Source organism: Dioszegia hungarica (genome assembly GCF_025882075.1).
Source record: "Dioszegia hungarica strain PDD-24b-2 chromosome Unknown MKK02contig_8, whole genome shotgun sequence".
Taxonomy (NCBI): domain Eukaryota; kingdom Fungi; phylum Basidiomycota; class Tremellomycetes; order Tremellales; family Bulleribasidiaceae; genus Dioszegia; species Dioszegia hungarica.
Window position 1 is genome coordinate 3,393,303 of NW_026515770.1, and position 14,440 is coordinate 3,407,742.

Below are 14,440 nucleotides of genomic sequence, written 5' to 3' on the forward strand. Positions count from 1 at the left end.
AAGAGGAAGGGACCGCTGCTTACTTTCGGGTCTGACGCTCAAATTTGAGCGCGATGTGTCTAATGGGATGTTATAGGTTGTACGAGCTTAGAGCTTCTCACTAGAAGATGATGTATTTCTGATACCCTCCCTTGCGGCTCGGGACGGCCACTCTCACAAGCTGTACTAGCTGCACCTCCCTCTGCACCCGCTACTCAATTTGCCACCACATTTTGCCACCCATGTTCCGAACAGCGACATCATCGGGTGACGGACGGTCATCATATTATGATCAGCTGCCATAGACGATCCAGCTGCTTGCTCCCGGCCGAATCTTGCGGAAACTCAAAGAGATCCAACGTTGACACCTGACTTCATCGGGACCCCAGCGGGAGCTGGCCGAATCGGGGCCGGGGCGTCCAAAGTGGCGAACTTTTGATGGGACCTCTCTCTCTCGCCAGAGCTGCGCCCCCGCGGAGACCAGAACTTGAGACACTTGTCGAGCCACAAAGGACGTACATAGATCTCGCACTGCCCTCTTGCACAGCTATTTGTGGTCAGACACGTCGGGCATCAAAGTGTAGGAGCTGTCCTTTGAGGTACGGCTCCTACGTCGCTTGGTGCGCAAGTCTCCTCATTGGGCAGTCTGCTGAGACTCGGCCCTTCGCCTATGGAGATGGACACTATAAAAGCAGACCAACTCGATCTCTGCTCTTTCATACCATACTTCTTCCTTCATCGTATCATCTCACCTAACGATCAGCCTGTCCACACCCAACAGCTGAGCAAACGAGTACAGCATGTCCGATCACTCCAAGCAAGACTTTTCTTCTCTTACGGGTGAGCCTCCTCATACAGCACTGCCTGAGTCTGGAAGGGCGGAGGACACCGACAGGCAGGGGTCGGACAGCGAGTAAGTCAATGAAGTCACTCAGCTTTCGACGGAGATTCTAGTAACAAGATCGCCCCTAACCCCTTGACACACATACAACCGGGGCGACGTTGATGCTGAACTCCTGTAGTGACGATGACAGTGATATCGAAGAGATCGTCGAGATGAAGAACCCTCATGTCCAGTCAACCGTGAGGTCCAGCACTGCTGCAGCGACTGGGCCGACAGTCCTATATTTCGACCACGGCATCTGGACGCTCGCCCCTGCCAAGGAGCTCAGCAGCGATCATTCTACGCTTGAGCTCGAGGCGTTGAGCAGATACACCGGGCGAGAACTGGACAGTCAGCCGCAGCTGCCAGATGCACGCTCTCACTCCGCTCCAGGACAGGTCTGAGGCGGACTGAGGTCGATGAAGGAATGGTGACAGAATGTAGACGGTGTTATCAATTGCGTATATTCGAGATGTATTTGAGATCTATTCAATGCTGCTTACAGGCTGCCGACGCTACTGGTTAGCTGACAACCAACACTCCAGCTGGCCTTGATGAGCATGCGGTGAGGCAACAGCCAGGCCAGGCCACGACCACCATTTGCCACCCAAGCCTTGCTCGCCACGTGGAGCTTACCCCTGAAATCTGGACCTGAATTTAACCTTTTACCCCGCACCTCTCTGCCAAAACGCGCTCAAAGACCTCCATCGCGTCTATCGCACGACAACAAGCAGATATATCAACACCCACCCATAGAGGACCTTGTAAGCGGTGTCAGGATGGTAGAGGACAAGTACATCGGCTTGACGCTGGCTTTGCTGGGCACTTTCTTGATCGGGTGAGCTAGCTGTACCCGCCAGAAGCATGGAGGAGAACAGAGCTGATCCCCCAGGTCAAGTTTCATCATCACGAAAAAGGTGCATCTCCTTGCCCTGCTGCATAGCTCAGGTCGAGTGGCCTGGAGAAACGGCGGAAGAAGGATAGACTGACGGATGCAGGGACTGATAGATGCTGCTGCGCAAGGAAGAGATACTTCTCACTCACATCAACGGCAAAACGGCGCCAAGAATGCCTGTACGTCTGACCGCTACTCGCAGGAGCTGGAATGTAGCTGATGTATTTAGCCGATGACCTGCTGTATCTCCAGAACCCAATATGGTGGGCAGGGATGTTGACAAGTGAGCTGGCCTGAGTTCTTGGAGGAACGGACAGAGCTGACGATAAATAGTGGTAGTTGGCGAAGGTCAGCTCCCGAGCTGCGTCTGGCTGGCGCACAGAAGCTGACTGAGCAGTCGCCAACTTCGCAGCGTACACCTTTGCCCCAGCTATTCTAGTCACTCCGCTTGGCGCCATGAGTGTCATTATCGGCGCAATATTGGCGAGCTTCTTGCTGGATGAGAAGCTGGGAAGATTAGGCGTCTGTGGATGTGCGAGCTGTATAGTGAGCTCTTCGCATGACAAGCTCGATCCGCACGAGCGGGGACTGGCATGTTACAGAGCTGATACTGTGAAGATAGGATCCGTCGTCATTGTCCTTCACGCACCCTCAGATAAAGAGGTGGAAACAGTAGACGAGATCCTCGCCTATGCTGCCAAGCTCCGTGAGTCCGCTCGGCCCATCACCTGAATCAGGGACGACTGAGCTGACTCCTCAGCCTTCCTCATCTACTTGACCTTCTGCGGCGTCGTCTGCGGGTACATGATCTACCGTGTTGCCCCGACACACGGGACCAAGAACCCCATGGTCTACCTTTCGATCTGCTCTCTGGCGGGAAGCGTGTCCGTCATGGCCATCAAGGTGAGTTCCAGTCCTCACTGCAAGATCTCAAAGAGAGGCTGCAGCTGACGAGCTGGTAGGGATTCGGTGTGGCTCTCAAGCTCACTTTCGCTGGCAACAACCAATTGACCCATATCTCGACATACGTGTTTGCTGTCGTAGTCGTTGGGTGTATCTTGGTGCAGATGGTGAGCTTCGTCTGTGTACATCACCGCATACAGTAGAGCTCACCTGTCAGAATTACTTCAACAAAGCGCTCGATACGTTCTCCACTAATGTGTAAGCTGATTCGTTCCGCCGAGCCGCACGCAAGGGGCAGTAGCTGACTCTACCAGGGTCAACCCAATATACTACGTCTTCTTCACCACCGCGACCATCATCGCCTCTGCGATCCTCTTCCAGGGCTTCAACACCACTTCGGCAGTCAACACGATATCCCTGATATGCGGGTTCTTGATCATTTTTATGGGTGTCTATCTGCTCAATATTTCGAGACAGGCGGACGCACCTCATCATGCCACCAGCCTAGAGTCGGGTCTTATGAGTGAGTCTCCCTTCGTCCTCCTTTCCGAAGATCGGCGCGTCTAGGGCAAGGCTGACTGCAGACCCCCGAATGTCCATGTCTGGCCGCATGTCGACAGATCGCGGACCAGGCACCGTATGGAACTATGGGCCCCTGCCCGCCTACGCCCCCGACGGGACCGCGCAACAAGGGCACGGCCGCCGTTCGAGCATCTACCGCGCGCAAAATTCCACGTTGTTCTCGGCGTTCGAGGATGATGAGCGGGAAGAGGACGGGGTGGCGATGGATGATTTGGAAGATGTCGAGAGTGACGATGGGCGGGATAGGAAGGGATCGGGGCTGGAGGGGAGGAGAGCGGAGGGGATGACGCAGGGGCAGGCGGCGGCCGGGGCAGGAGAGGGGAGGAGTCTGGTCGGTAAGAAGATGGGGACAGGGAGATGAGGGTGAGCGGGACGAGGGGTGTAGAGTATAGAGGCAGAGTGAGGCGGGCCGATGTAGATTTTGCGGTCCGCCAGGTCCGGAGGGTGGGGATGTGCTAGCGGGGGTTGTTTTCTTGGGGTTGGGGGAGTTGGTCCTAGGCACGTTAGGACCGACATCTGCATGTATCGATTCGTGGCATATCATCTAATAGCCAAATGCGGAATGCTATAGCATGTCTGGGAAATACACAGGCCGAGACGCTACAAGCACCCCAAAAAGAGATACGAAACCCTAGATACATACGCTCAGTGTCCAAGCCTCCCGACTACCTCTACAAACGCTCATTCCACAACCTACCGATGTCATGGGCACAAAGCCGCCTTAATCTGTCCCCTCACCACCATCGCCTCCTCCTTCCACCGTCGAATCATCTCCTCGCCTTCTTGCTCCATCGCCTCCCCCCTCTTCCTCAGCTGAAGCTCCACCAGCTCCTTGACGGTCATTTTGCGCTCTTCCGCCGTTAGACCTCCTGCCTCTCCAGCCGCAGCTTTCGCCGGTCCGCCGCGCGGAGATGCCAGATCTTCCATGACCTGCCGTGCCGATTTGGCCGCCTCCTCCAGTCCCGCCTCCAGCTGCGCCCGCCCGGTATCATTGGGAGAAACCAGTGGTGACGTTGGTGGGACGTTCACAAAATGGCTGAGCTGATTCAGGGGTTGGGGGCGGGGAGCGAGCGATTGTTGCGGTGTAGGAGGAAGGGGTTTGGAGCTGGATTTTGAGGATGGTTTGGAGCCGGGTTTGGAGCTTGCAGCTGGGCGTGCAGAGGAGGAAGAAGATGCGGGTGCGGATTGGGGAGGGGGAACGGGTGCAGAGGCGGAGGTGGGCTTTGACGTTGACGATGATGCCGATGCTGATGCTGCGGCCGACTTGTCGAGCTTCGCCTGACGGATGGATTTGATCGGTCGGGAAGGCTTGGACGCCTCTACTGCTGGTGCTGCAGGAGCTGTCTGTACGGGCGTAGGCGCTGGGGCAGGCTTGGTGGCCTTCGACGCCCGGCTCGATGTAGACTTGCTCGCCGGCTTCGGTGGGGGTGGAGGTGTGGGTTCCCGTTCTTCTGGGATATCCTCCATCTTATCATCCGCTTCTTCCTCCACCTCAGGCACTTGCACCTCCTCCTCCATCGCACTCTCCGCTTCCGCAGCTGCAGCTGCAGCCGCCTCGGCCTCGGCGTCCGCTTCCGCCTTCTTGCTCGCCTTGGTCGCACGGGGCTTTCTCGTCTTTTTGGAAGGCTGAGAAACCTCCTCCTTCTCTTCCTCCGCCTCCGCCTCCGCCGATCTTGCAGCCTGAGACGTGCCCGCCTCAACTGTCGCATCCGTCTTCTTTGGTGGCCGCCCCCTTCTCTTCGGCTTCTCGACCTCCACCCCCTGCGTGTCCTCCACCTCTGCCTCTTCCTCCTCCATCACCGACTCCGCTACCTCACCCCCCGCGACTTTCTTGCCCTTTCCCCTCGTCGCAGCTGGCTTCGCAGCCGTCCCACGCGGCTTCCGCCCCTTCTTCGCAGCAGGCTCAGCGACCGACTCTTCACCATCGCCAACAATAGACCCAGCGACGGACGCGGCGGTATCGCCGCGCTTGGCCCTCGTGGCTCGGGGTTTTGGGGCGGACTTGGCGGTCGATTTGGCTAGGACCGGAACGGGAACATCGAGAGTGATGGTGAAGAATGGGCAGTTGGGCTTTTTGGCACGGTGTATCTCTCTGAGATCATCAGCTGTTGTCCCGCCAAGCAACACAGAGGCGTCAACTGACGTTGGATCGTCTCCGGCTTCCCAGTCTCCGACAGTGTACTCGCAGTATGGGCACATGACATAGTCGGGGCCTTCATGGTAGACGAAACCCGCTGCTGCGACCTGTACCGTCAGCTCAGCCATACTTTGGTCACCCGGAGCCAGTCCCGCACAGCTCACATTCTCGACGGACGGCTTCCAGCTCTTCTTTGGCTTGTGGGGCCAATGGGTGATATCTCCTGGACCGTAGAATGTACGGGTACGCGTCTCGGTTGAAGTTGTTGAGCTGGGAAGGAGAGACTCGTCTGATACTGTAGTACTGACATGTCAGCTTTGCTTCATGCGGGCTTCACAGCAAACGATCACGTCAGCCGCCGAGAGTCTCCCCTCCCTCCATCATACCGGACCTTTCATAAATAGCGACAAAGACTCACACAACCTCATCCCGATCCCTTGCGACCCTCGGCGCACAGACCATCTCCCCCCACGCACACTCCCCACGCTTACACTGCTCCACGAACGGATCGTCCGTCTCATCCCATCCGCCCAGCTGCAGGCCACAGCTGAAGCACTGGCAATTGTCTGGTTCCTCTTCCGAGGGATTGTAAAAGAAGCCCGCCTCGGCTAGGCGTTTAGGGACGATCAAGGGGTGGGTTGTGGCGGAGACGGACCAGGTGGGGCGCTTGGGACGTCGGGAGGTGGGCGGAGCGAAAGATGCGATTCGCGCGGAAAGGGACTGCATCTTGATGAAGGCGCCGGTGGGTTGATTATGTAGGCTTTTGGGTGGCTTGTGATCAAGCAGCCTCTGGTTGTCGTTCAGCGGGCGCAGTCGAGCGTGGTGAGCGACCTGTACTAAGTTGTATAGCGCTGTATGTGATCAGTTGATGGTCGAGTTACGAGGTGTTGGTCGAGCAAAACAATGAAGGCGCGTCCAGCTAAAATGGAGTGCGCGGATAGATATGACGGCACAAATCTGATCCCGGCGGTTCCTCTCTCGCCAGAGCCATAATTTCGCTGCACCTCTCTACCATCTATCTATTCATCCATCTACTACAGCCCACCATGTCCATCATACGCCGCGCACTCACCACTGTCTCACAAGCGGGCCCCTCCACACCCCCTTCTATCGCTCTTACCGCTCCTCGGGCGGTCCGGAAACGGCGAGACCAAGCTGCTTTAAATGCCAACCCGACCGGTCTGCCGATCGCGGCCAAGGCGCCTCGGGTACTGCCTGCGCGTTTGGAGGCGGAGTTTCAGGCGCTGCGGACGAAGGGACAGTACAAGGGGGATGAAGCGAGCGGGCGGAAAGTGTTTTGGGACAGGCAGGTGTTATGGCGGAGTCGAGTTCGGGGTGTGAAGGGGACCAAGGGGGAGTTTTTAGCTCGGGATCAGGGCGAGGCGGCTGAGGAGAGCACCACCCCAGCGGCGACAGAGGGAATCATCGCTCAGCGGATCTACCTCCCCAACATCCAAATCCGGCTCATGCGGAACCACACACCCCCCGGAACACCGTACGACCCCCACACAGCCACCTTCCGTATCCCCCACAGCATGACCAAGACCGACCTCCGGTCTTACCTCACCACACTATACGGCCTGGCGCCCACATTCATCCGTACCGACAACTACTTTGCGCCTATCAAGCGCACGGCGAAGGGATCGTTCAAGCCCGAAGTGGGGTCGACCAAGTCGTACAAGCGCGCGGTGATTGGGTTGACGGAACCGTTTCATTATCCCGATGATGTGGAGGAGCTGTATGCGCAGGGAGAGGCGAGCGGAGTGGGCGAGGCGCTGGGCGATGAGCGTAAGCGGTGGATTGAGGAGAACTTTAATGTTGAGGCGATGAAGGAGTCAAAGAAGAAGGCTTTGATGAAGTACCACAAGGGTTATAGGTGGAGGGGCAAGACGCACGATAACGAGGTGAGTCTTGGCTTGTCTCTATCGTGATTAGATGCTGACTTTCTAGGGGAACACGATGCGGGAGATCATGAAGAAGAGGTGGAGCAAGGAGGATCAATTATCGGAGGAGGTAGAGAAGATGCGCGAGGAGACGAGGGGGTTGCGCATTGCCGAGTAGGGGAGGAGAGGAAGGCTTGTAAACCGTAGATTGATTGGGATGGCACCGCATCCCTGCCTCACTGTCCCATTTCGTACCTTTCCACACTGGTCAAATACTGATGTCATCACTAGATATAGCTAGATAATAGACAGATACCGGAGCCGCATAGTGTAGCTACATGAAGACCCCCGGAAACACAAACTCCCCAACTCACATCCCCCACTAAATCCTCCCGAACCCACCCGCCCCTCGCCCTCCCGCCCCCCTATCCAACCTCGCGAGATGTATCGTGCTCCCCTCGAGCTCGACCTCGCTGCCCGCCCGACTCCTCCCCTGCCCCTCCGTCGTAAACGTGACCGGCGAGATCTCTCCATCTTTCGCCTTGAGGTCCATCTCCTCCTTGCCGCTCGAACTGACAAAGGACGAGGCGCTACCCGATCCCGATTCTTCTCCTCTCTTACGGGTCGACTTGTCGCCCATCTCCCACTCCTCATCCGCCTCGTCCAGGGTCAGGCGGTTCGTGAAGCCCCTTGATCGCTCCATGCCAGATGCCAAACCAAGACCGGCACCGGTCCCTGTCCCTCGCTTGTTCGGGAGGGGGTACGAAGCAGATGCAAACGTGGCGGTAGGGTCGAATCCTGAGTTGAGACCGTGGTTGTTTCCGCGCGAGACGCCGCCGAAGGATTTGCCGCCGCCGTGTCCGGTCCGAGAGGCCTGAGTGGCCATGTTGGTCCATGAGCCCTGTTGCGATTGGGATTCGATGCGGGCCCGGCTGCGACAGGCAAAGAAGCCGAGGACGAGGGAGAGGAACAGGAGGGCGGCGCAGATGGATGACATCTGGCCGTCAGCTTATACGTGGGGATGAGAGAAGGGAGACGTACGATGGCTTGGACATTGACAAAGGTCTGTGCGTAGACGACGGGTGGGGTGGAGGGGTCGATACTGGCCGTAGCGGAGGGTATGGCGACCGTGGACACGTTCACGCCCTGCAGGTCAGTATTAATCGCAGCGAGAAGCAGAGTAAGGAGGCGTACGAGGAAGAGACATGCGCCGTAGCTGTAGTCAGAGCCAGCCTTGGCGTCCGCAGGGGTGCACCGTGAGGACAGGCATGACTAACATGTCAGCTTGGGCCGCGAGTGTCCCCACTGCGGCATGGATCAACTTACGTTGACCGATAAAGCGTATTTCCCAGACTTGCAGAGGCACGCCTGTGTCTGATCGTCATCGCAGTCGGACGTATCGCCCAAGCGGATACTGCAGGGTCAGCGAGTGGCGCAAGCGCAAAGGAGTCGGAAGAGGGAACATACCATGCCATCCCGCATTCCAGGTTATTGGGAGGGGCGGACGTGCCCGGAAGAGCCCCTGATACTGTTGCTGAGGGGGTCACGGCCGAAGCGGATGATGCGGCCTGACGACGCTGGTAGGCCGGGAAAGGGGGGTTTGGGGGAGCCATCGTAGCTAGTGTATAGCGAGAGAAGTCGGAGGTTGAGCGATGTCGATCAGTTCTGGCAGAGGTGCAAGGTCAAATTGTCGATGTTGGAGATGGTAGATGTATAGACTGATAGATTCAGTATAGTGAGAAGAAGTAAGTCAGCGGCCCTGTTCAAGCGCCCAAGCTCGAGCTCAAGCAGCGAGCGCCATTGTCCAACCTGGACAAAAAGCGCTATCTTCGATCACGTTTTACATTCCTCGCTCGGGGCGTCTATTATCCTCTTTCGGTATCGATCTCGCCGCGGGATCTCGACAAGGCGCGGGAGGAGAGGAAGAGGGGGTAAGCTTTGGGGCTTATTGTCCAGCTGCATTTGGGCGAGAAGAGCAGAAGAGACTCAAGAGAGCGTTTTGAGCAAAAGAGCCTTTTGTTCTCGAGGTGGAGGTCATTTAGCTTCCGACGGAGCTTACGGCAGGGCGATCGGGAGATCGGTGCCTGGCAGCTGCTCGTTCTGTCTCGGACCTGCACGACTTGCACAGCGTCCATGCATCACCGTATCTACTTGTTGTACAGCAAGGTCGCAGCTGCACTCGGATGGTAGATCATTAGACTGTGTGATCAGGCAGTCCAAGAATTGATCGGTCTGGATAACCAAGACCCGACGACAGGGTCGATTTTCAGCGATGTCCTCCTCGTCCGCATGTCTCACACCCCTCGCCTCCCTCCGAGTCTCACGTTACCACATCCCATCCTATGCCGGCTTCCCCAACACCTCCCTCTCCCCGCATCCTGTCGTCATATATCATCGCGCATTCACCCCTCCGCTCTCCTCATCCGCCGTATCGGGCCACCTCCGCTCCATCGGCGTCGTCGACCCTCAATGGACCTACCCCATGTACACCCAGCCCCACTTCCACTCGACGACGCACGAAGTCCTCGTCGTACTCTCTGGATCTGCCCGCCTGCAATTCGGCGGACCTCGAAATCCGGACAAGGTAGAGATGAGGGTGGAAGAGGGGGATGTGATGGTCCTTCCGGCGGGAGTGGGGCATGCGATGTTGAAGGATGAAGGGGGGCTCATGATGCTGGGGTGTTATCCGAAGGGTGGGGAGCAGTGGGATCATTGTACGGGTGGAGAAGAGGTGGAGAGGCGTATTAGGGGGCTGGGATGGTTTGAGAGGGATCCGATTTATGGAGATGAGGGGCCGGTCTTGCGTGGTGAGGCTGAATGAGTTGGACCTGTATCTCGTGCTTCATGCCCAGTGCATTCTATAGCCGGCGACTAGGAGATGCATCTTCCAGGTTCCGGGTAAGCAGTCGATCAGTATAGTTCTCGGTGCTTGTTAGCGGCCGCGTACCCGACCTCGGGCCGCCCCGTGTCTAAACGCCGAGAAATCTCTATGCAGGACCGCTGCGAAGAACGAAGCTCGCGAGCTCTCTTCGGTGCCAACTCCCCCGCTCATTCTTTCGCTCTACAGCAGAAGGAGAGAGGCCTACAGCTCGACTGCTCGATGAGCTCGGACATCGGAGAGGCTCGGAGCAATCGCGGTGGAATCCGATAACGGCGCGGAATGGCTCGTCGTCGCCTTGCCCATCCAGCGAACACGACGCTATTCTCGTCGCTGTTGTCAGTATATCTTTAGCACAGCTACACCATAACTAAGAGCCATCGGAGGTATGCACTCTGCATCCGGACTACGGCCGAAGCCAATCGAATCTCAGCGCCTCAGCTCGGGAATGCGGCTGCGGCTGCGAACGCGAGCGCACATATAAGGATGTGACTTCGGAGGAAGATAGGAAAAGCGGTGCAGTCGTTCTCCGTGTTTGAGGCGGCGCGTCGGCGTCGATAGCTGACCCGTTTGCTAATCTTGGCTCGATACTGTTGTATGAGGGCGACGACTGCTATAACTGCGAGACTGCGAGTCGCGGAGAGCTATTTCAGGGGGATGTGGCCCTGTTTTATGAGCGTGTTTCAGGTTTCACGCCCGCCGGAGATGCCGCTCAGAACACAAGTCAAACTCGGCTGCCAAAGGAGGTACTGTCGGTATCAACTGTGACGACTACGCAGAAGCAGCCAGAGAAGAGGAGGGGTCTCACATCGCTGACAGTCATCCTACCTATACCCACCGTGACCGATACACAGGTCGACTTGGCATCCGTCATCTGACATCTCGCAGGCTGGCCCTCGAAACTTCTTCCCCCGATCCCCCTTTTCAACTCGCCAAGCTAGCCTCACACGACCAAAGGGACTACCCCCTAGCTTAGCAGGACGGCCTAATCAGCTCAACTCAATCATCTTCTACTTCATCCATCATGGACGTCGAGAAGGCATCTCTCATATTCGACGCCCCTCCTCCGTCCTACCCGACCGACGAGCTTGTTTACGCCCTTCCCTTATCTTCTGTAGACGTCCCACCGACCGTCCCATCGGCGATGTCTTTCCACTCGCGCCTCCTTCTCGCCTCCCCCTTTATCTCTCGCTCGCTTCCAACCGACATCTCCACTCCCTCGTCCTCATCATGGTCGACCCCCCGGCGCCCATCAGACCCCGAGCTGGGCGCCAGCGATTGGGCGTACGCCATATTCAGCAAACGACGCCAGTCCCGGCGGACCACCTACCTCCTTATCGCCATCATCCTCAGCAGCGGGTTGATCTACATGCTTATCGACAACTTTCTGCTGGACGATTGGGTCAGCGCGCGGTCCAGATACACCCCGGCGTATCTCGGTGCCCTGGATACCGTCGACGTGCCAGACTATCCGGACGCCGCTCTGGCGACGGGGCGTTGGATGAGCAAAGGGGTCGTCCGGATCCCGGGGGACGAGGCACACGTACTCGTCCCCAATCCCTCGGCGCTCCCCACACCGCCAAGCCTCCTTCAGCCTATGCGCCGCTTTCCCCCTTCTACCCTCGTCCCATACTACACCACCGGCCAGCTCCCCCTCACGGCCCTCCCGCCCACCCCCAACCCCACCCTCGACATCGTCTACACATTCGTCAATGCCTCCTCTCCCGTCCTACAGGAAGCAAAAACCGTCCGCGCCGAGCTAGAAGGGCTCCACCTCGAAGGCGCCGAGCGACACTGGCGTGATAATGGCGAGCTGCGAGGCGCAGTACGGTCCGCGGCGCAGTCCCTGGCCGAAGGGCTGAGGCGGGTGCATGTCATCTCGGCAGATTTTGAGCTGGACTCGGCGGTCCCCGTCGTGGAGGTGGATGAGGACGACGAGGAGGGGGTCTACGAGGTGGTGGTGGATTCAGAAGGCGAGGCCAAGTGGAGAGTCGGGCAGGTGCCTTCGTGGTTGAACACAACGGCGCCAGACGTGGGGATGCAGTGGCATTTCCACTCTGAGATCTTTAGGCTACCGTCAGATGGGGAGGTGGACAGTCGGATCCAGGGAGAATGGAGAGACGAGCAAAAGTGGAGGGAGGAAGCGCTGCCCAGCTTCAACTCGTTCCAGATTGAAAGCAAGGTGGCTTGGGTAGATGATCTTTCGGAGAACTTGTGAGTGCTTTAGCTTGATCGTGAGCTTGACTGACCAGCAGTATCCTCTCCAACGACGATATGTTCTTCTTGGTGAGTCCTCTTCCTTCGGAGAGCTTTGACTGACTCTCAGCGCGACATGGCCACATCCGACTTCCACCACCCCCTCCTTGGCCCAGTGTTCCGCCTGGCCCCAGACCTCGGCCTTCGGGTCCCACCTACCCTCGCACCCGAACTCCGCTCCGACTCGGGCGAATGGGGCGGACTCCAACATGCCAATCAACTCCTCTCGACCCGCTTCTACCCCAAACGGCGGATGTACCTCGCGCATGTCCCCAAAAGCATGAGCCGGAGTCTGGCGCAAGAGGCGTCGGTGATGTTCGCGCAAGACCTCAGCGTGGCTGCCACGCGAGGGTTCAGGGAGAGCAAGCGCGGGAAGGCGGATGTGCACTTTCCGTGGTTGGTGACGCACCTCCAGATCGAGCGATGGCGCGAGGCATTGCTCTGGACGTGGGCGGTAGCTCGGATGGGCGGAGTGGACGGTGTGTGGGGTGTGCAAGCGAGGGAAGAGCTCTGGAGCGTGCTTGGGCTGAGTGAGGAGAGGGGCGTACCTGAAGTGGCTGTTATCATTCAGGATGAGAGGGCCACTGTGGAGGATATGGACGAGGTGATGGCTCGGAATGATTGGCAATTCCCCGAAGCGTCCGAGTATCTCTTCAGTATGTGCTACTCTCTACACATTGGATATCGCTGACCGCCAGCGTCTCTCGATGGCCACCTCCCCGATATGCCATCCGTCGACTCCCCAGTCCAGACCTGCTTCTTCGACCTTGCCCAGTGCCTCCCCCCAAACTTCTTCACCGACCCCTTCCCGGTCTCCGCTGTCGACATGTTCACCCAGCTCGCCTTCTCCCAGCCGGAATGCGGCGACTGCCTCATCATGGCGCTCATGAACGCCTCGGGCCCGCGCGGACTCTCGGCGTTCTTACCGGCCGAGAACCAGCCTTTCGAGCCTGAAGTCAGAGGAAGGAGGGAGTGGGAGAGGGAAGAACCGATGCTCCCGCTCGTGCCGGACTGGAGGGAGGGGGACTTTTCGCTCAAGGGGGTCGTCCGGCCGGGACAGGATCTTTGGTTGGGGACGGAAGCCGGAGGGATGGTCGGGCGGAAGAGAAGCAGTAGTGTCGATTTGAGGCAGTACTGCGTCAAGCTACTGTCACGATATACTTATTCTCTCGGTATGTTCTGCCTCAACTGGCCTACTGCTGCGCTGATAATCAGCCTCTTCACCTACCCACTTTGCTCTATCCCGAAGCCCGATCGACCTCTACAACATTCTCGAGGGGTGGGATAGACCCAGTCCCTTGTCCATGGTATGTTTGAATGACGACAAGCCCGACTGGATGTCCGAAACAAGCTCAGCGGATATCCTTGGCAGCTGGATGGGAAAGCGTTTCGGCACCTGGGCGGCTGGGTGGGAAAGGGAAGGTTGGGCGTGGTCCATCGCCATGCCGCCTGGGCAGGCGGCAGAGAAAGCGGAGGAGCAGGTAGCGGACACGCCTAACCCGCATGCGATGTTGGCGGATCTGGCAAAGGGGTTGGCGACGGGATCTGGAGAGTGAGGCGGACCCAAAGTGTAGCTATAGCGACAAGGGGAGCACGGAGAATTGTACTCGTATATATAAAAGTAGGAGGTGTACTGCCTTGATGGCCAGCTTCTTATGCAACAGGACATTGTGCATAATGTGCCCACACGTTAGATCCGGATCGTGCACGAGGACAGCAGAGGCTGGACGCACAGGTCTCAACTCCTCATTCCTCGAGTGCAAATTTTGCATCTATTGCTACTACCTGTCCATACCATGCTATGCCTACAATACTATACAACAACAAGTAGATAGCCAAGCCTTTCTATATTCTATAAAGTATACAGTCCCTGATACATCACCCAACCCCGCCTCCTCCGCAAGAACCATGTCCAAAATGTCCACATCAAACCCACCGAACCCCCTTTCCTCCCCTCCCCACTCTCACCTTCCTCCCCTCGTCTCCCCATCATCCCCTCTCAAATTTATCCTCCCTTCCCAGATTCTTCCTCCCATCTTCATTC

General features: G+C 57.7%; 6 protein-coding genes across 6 annotated transcripts; 4 read left to right on the plus strand and 2 right to left on the minus strand.

Annotated features, from left to right (window-relative positions):
* Positions 1-1,641: 1,641 nt before the first annotated feature.
* Positions 1,642-3,603, plus strand: MKK02DRAFT_26673 (magnesium transporter NIPA-domain-containing protein; the record flags this gene model as incomplete). The annotated part of the gene is made up of 12 exons (XM_053087236.1): positions 1,642-1,700; positions 1,755-1,779; positions 1,861-1,936; positions 1,987-2,040; positions 2,091-2,105; positions 2,155-2,303; positions 2,376-2,463; positions 2,518-2,660; positions 2,720-2,827; positions 2,878-2,918; positions 2,975-3,183; positions 3,245-3,603. 12 exons carry the CDS (start codon positions 1,642-1,644, stop codon positions 3,601-3,603), a joined length of 1,326 nt encoding a protein of 441 aa, XP_052946104.1.
* Positions 3,604-3,944: 341 nt separating this feature from the next.
* On the minus strand, positions 3,945-6,105 carry MKK02DRAFT_45032 (uncharacterized protein; the record flags this gene model as incomplete). The annotated part of the gene is made up of 4 exons (XM_053093202.1): positions 3,945-5,334; positions 5,386-5,486; positions 5,544-5,682; positions 5,798-6,105. The coding sequence occupies 4 exons, from the start codon at positions 6,103-6,105 to the stop codon at positions 3,945-3,947; spliced, it is 1,938 nt and encodes a 645-aa protein (XP_052946105.1).
* Positions 6,106-6,425: 320 nt separating this feature from the next.
* Positions 6,426-7,440, plus strand: MKK02DRAFT_45033 (uncharacterized protein; the record flags this gene model as incomplete). Its single annotated transcript, XM_053093203.1, has 2 exons — positions 6,426-7,283; positions 7,330-7,440. 2 exons carry the CDS (start codon positions 6,426-6,428, stop codon positions 7,438-7,440), a joined length of 969 nt encoding a protein of 322 aa, XP_052946106.1.
* Positions 7,441-7,644: 204 nt separating this feature from the next.
* On the minus strand, positions 7,645-8,875 carry MKK02DRAFT_45034 (uncharacterized protein; the record flags this gene model as incomplete). Its single annotated transcript, XM_053093204.1, has 5 exons — positions 7,645-8,259; positions 8,304-8,408; positions 8,457-8,534; positions 8,589-8,676; positions 8,730-8,875. 5 exons carry the CDS (start codon positions 8,873-8,875, stop codon positions 7,645-7,647), a joined length of 1,032 nt encoding a protein of 343 aa, XP_052946107.1.
* Positions 8,876-9,534: 659 nt separating this feature from the next.
* MKK02DRAFT_45035 (RmlC-like cupin domain-containing protein) lies at positions 9,535-10,083 on the plus strand (the record flags this gene model as incomplete). Its single annotated transcript, XM_053093205.1, has 1 exon — positions 9,535-10,083. The coding sequence occupies one exon, from the start codon at positions 9,535-9,537 to the stop codon at positions 10,081-10,083; it is 549 nt and encodes a 182-aa protein (XP_052946108.1).
* A 1,558-nt stretch (positions 10,084-11,641) lies between these two features.
* On the plus strand, positions 11,642-13,952 carry MKK02DRAFT_26227 (uncharacterized protein; the record flags this gene model as incomplete). Its single annotated transcript, XM_053087159.1, has 6 exons — positions 11,642-12,085; positions 12,125-12,354; positions 12,396-12,426; positions 12,467-13,052; positions 13,095-13,568; positions 13,612-13,952. The coding sequence occupies 6 exons, from the start codon at positions 11,642-11,644 to the stop codon at positions 13,950-13,952; spliced, it is 2,106 nt and encodes a 701-aa protein (XP_052946109.1).
* Positions 13,953-14,440: the final 488 nt, after the last annotated feature.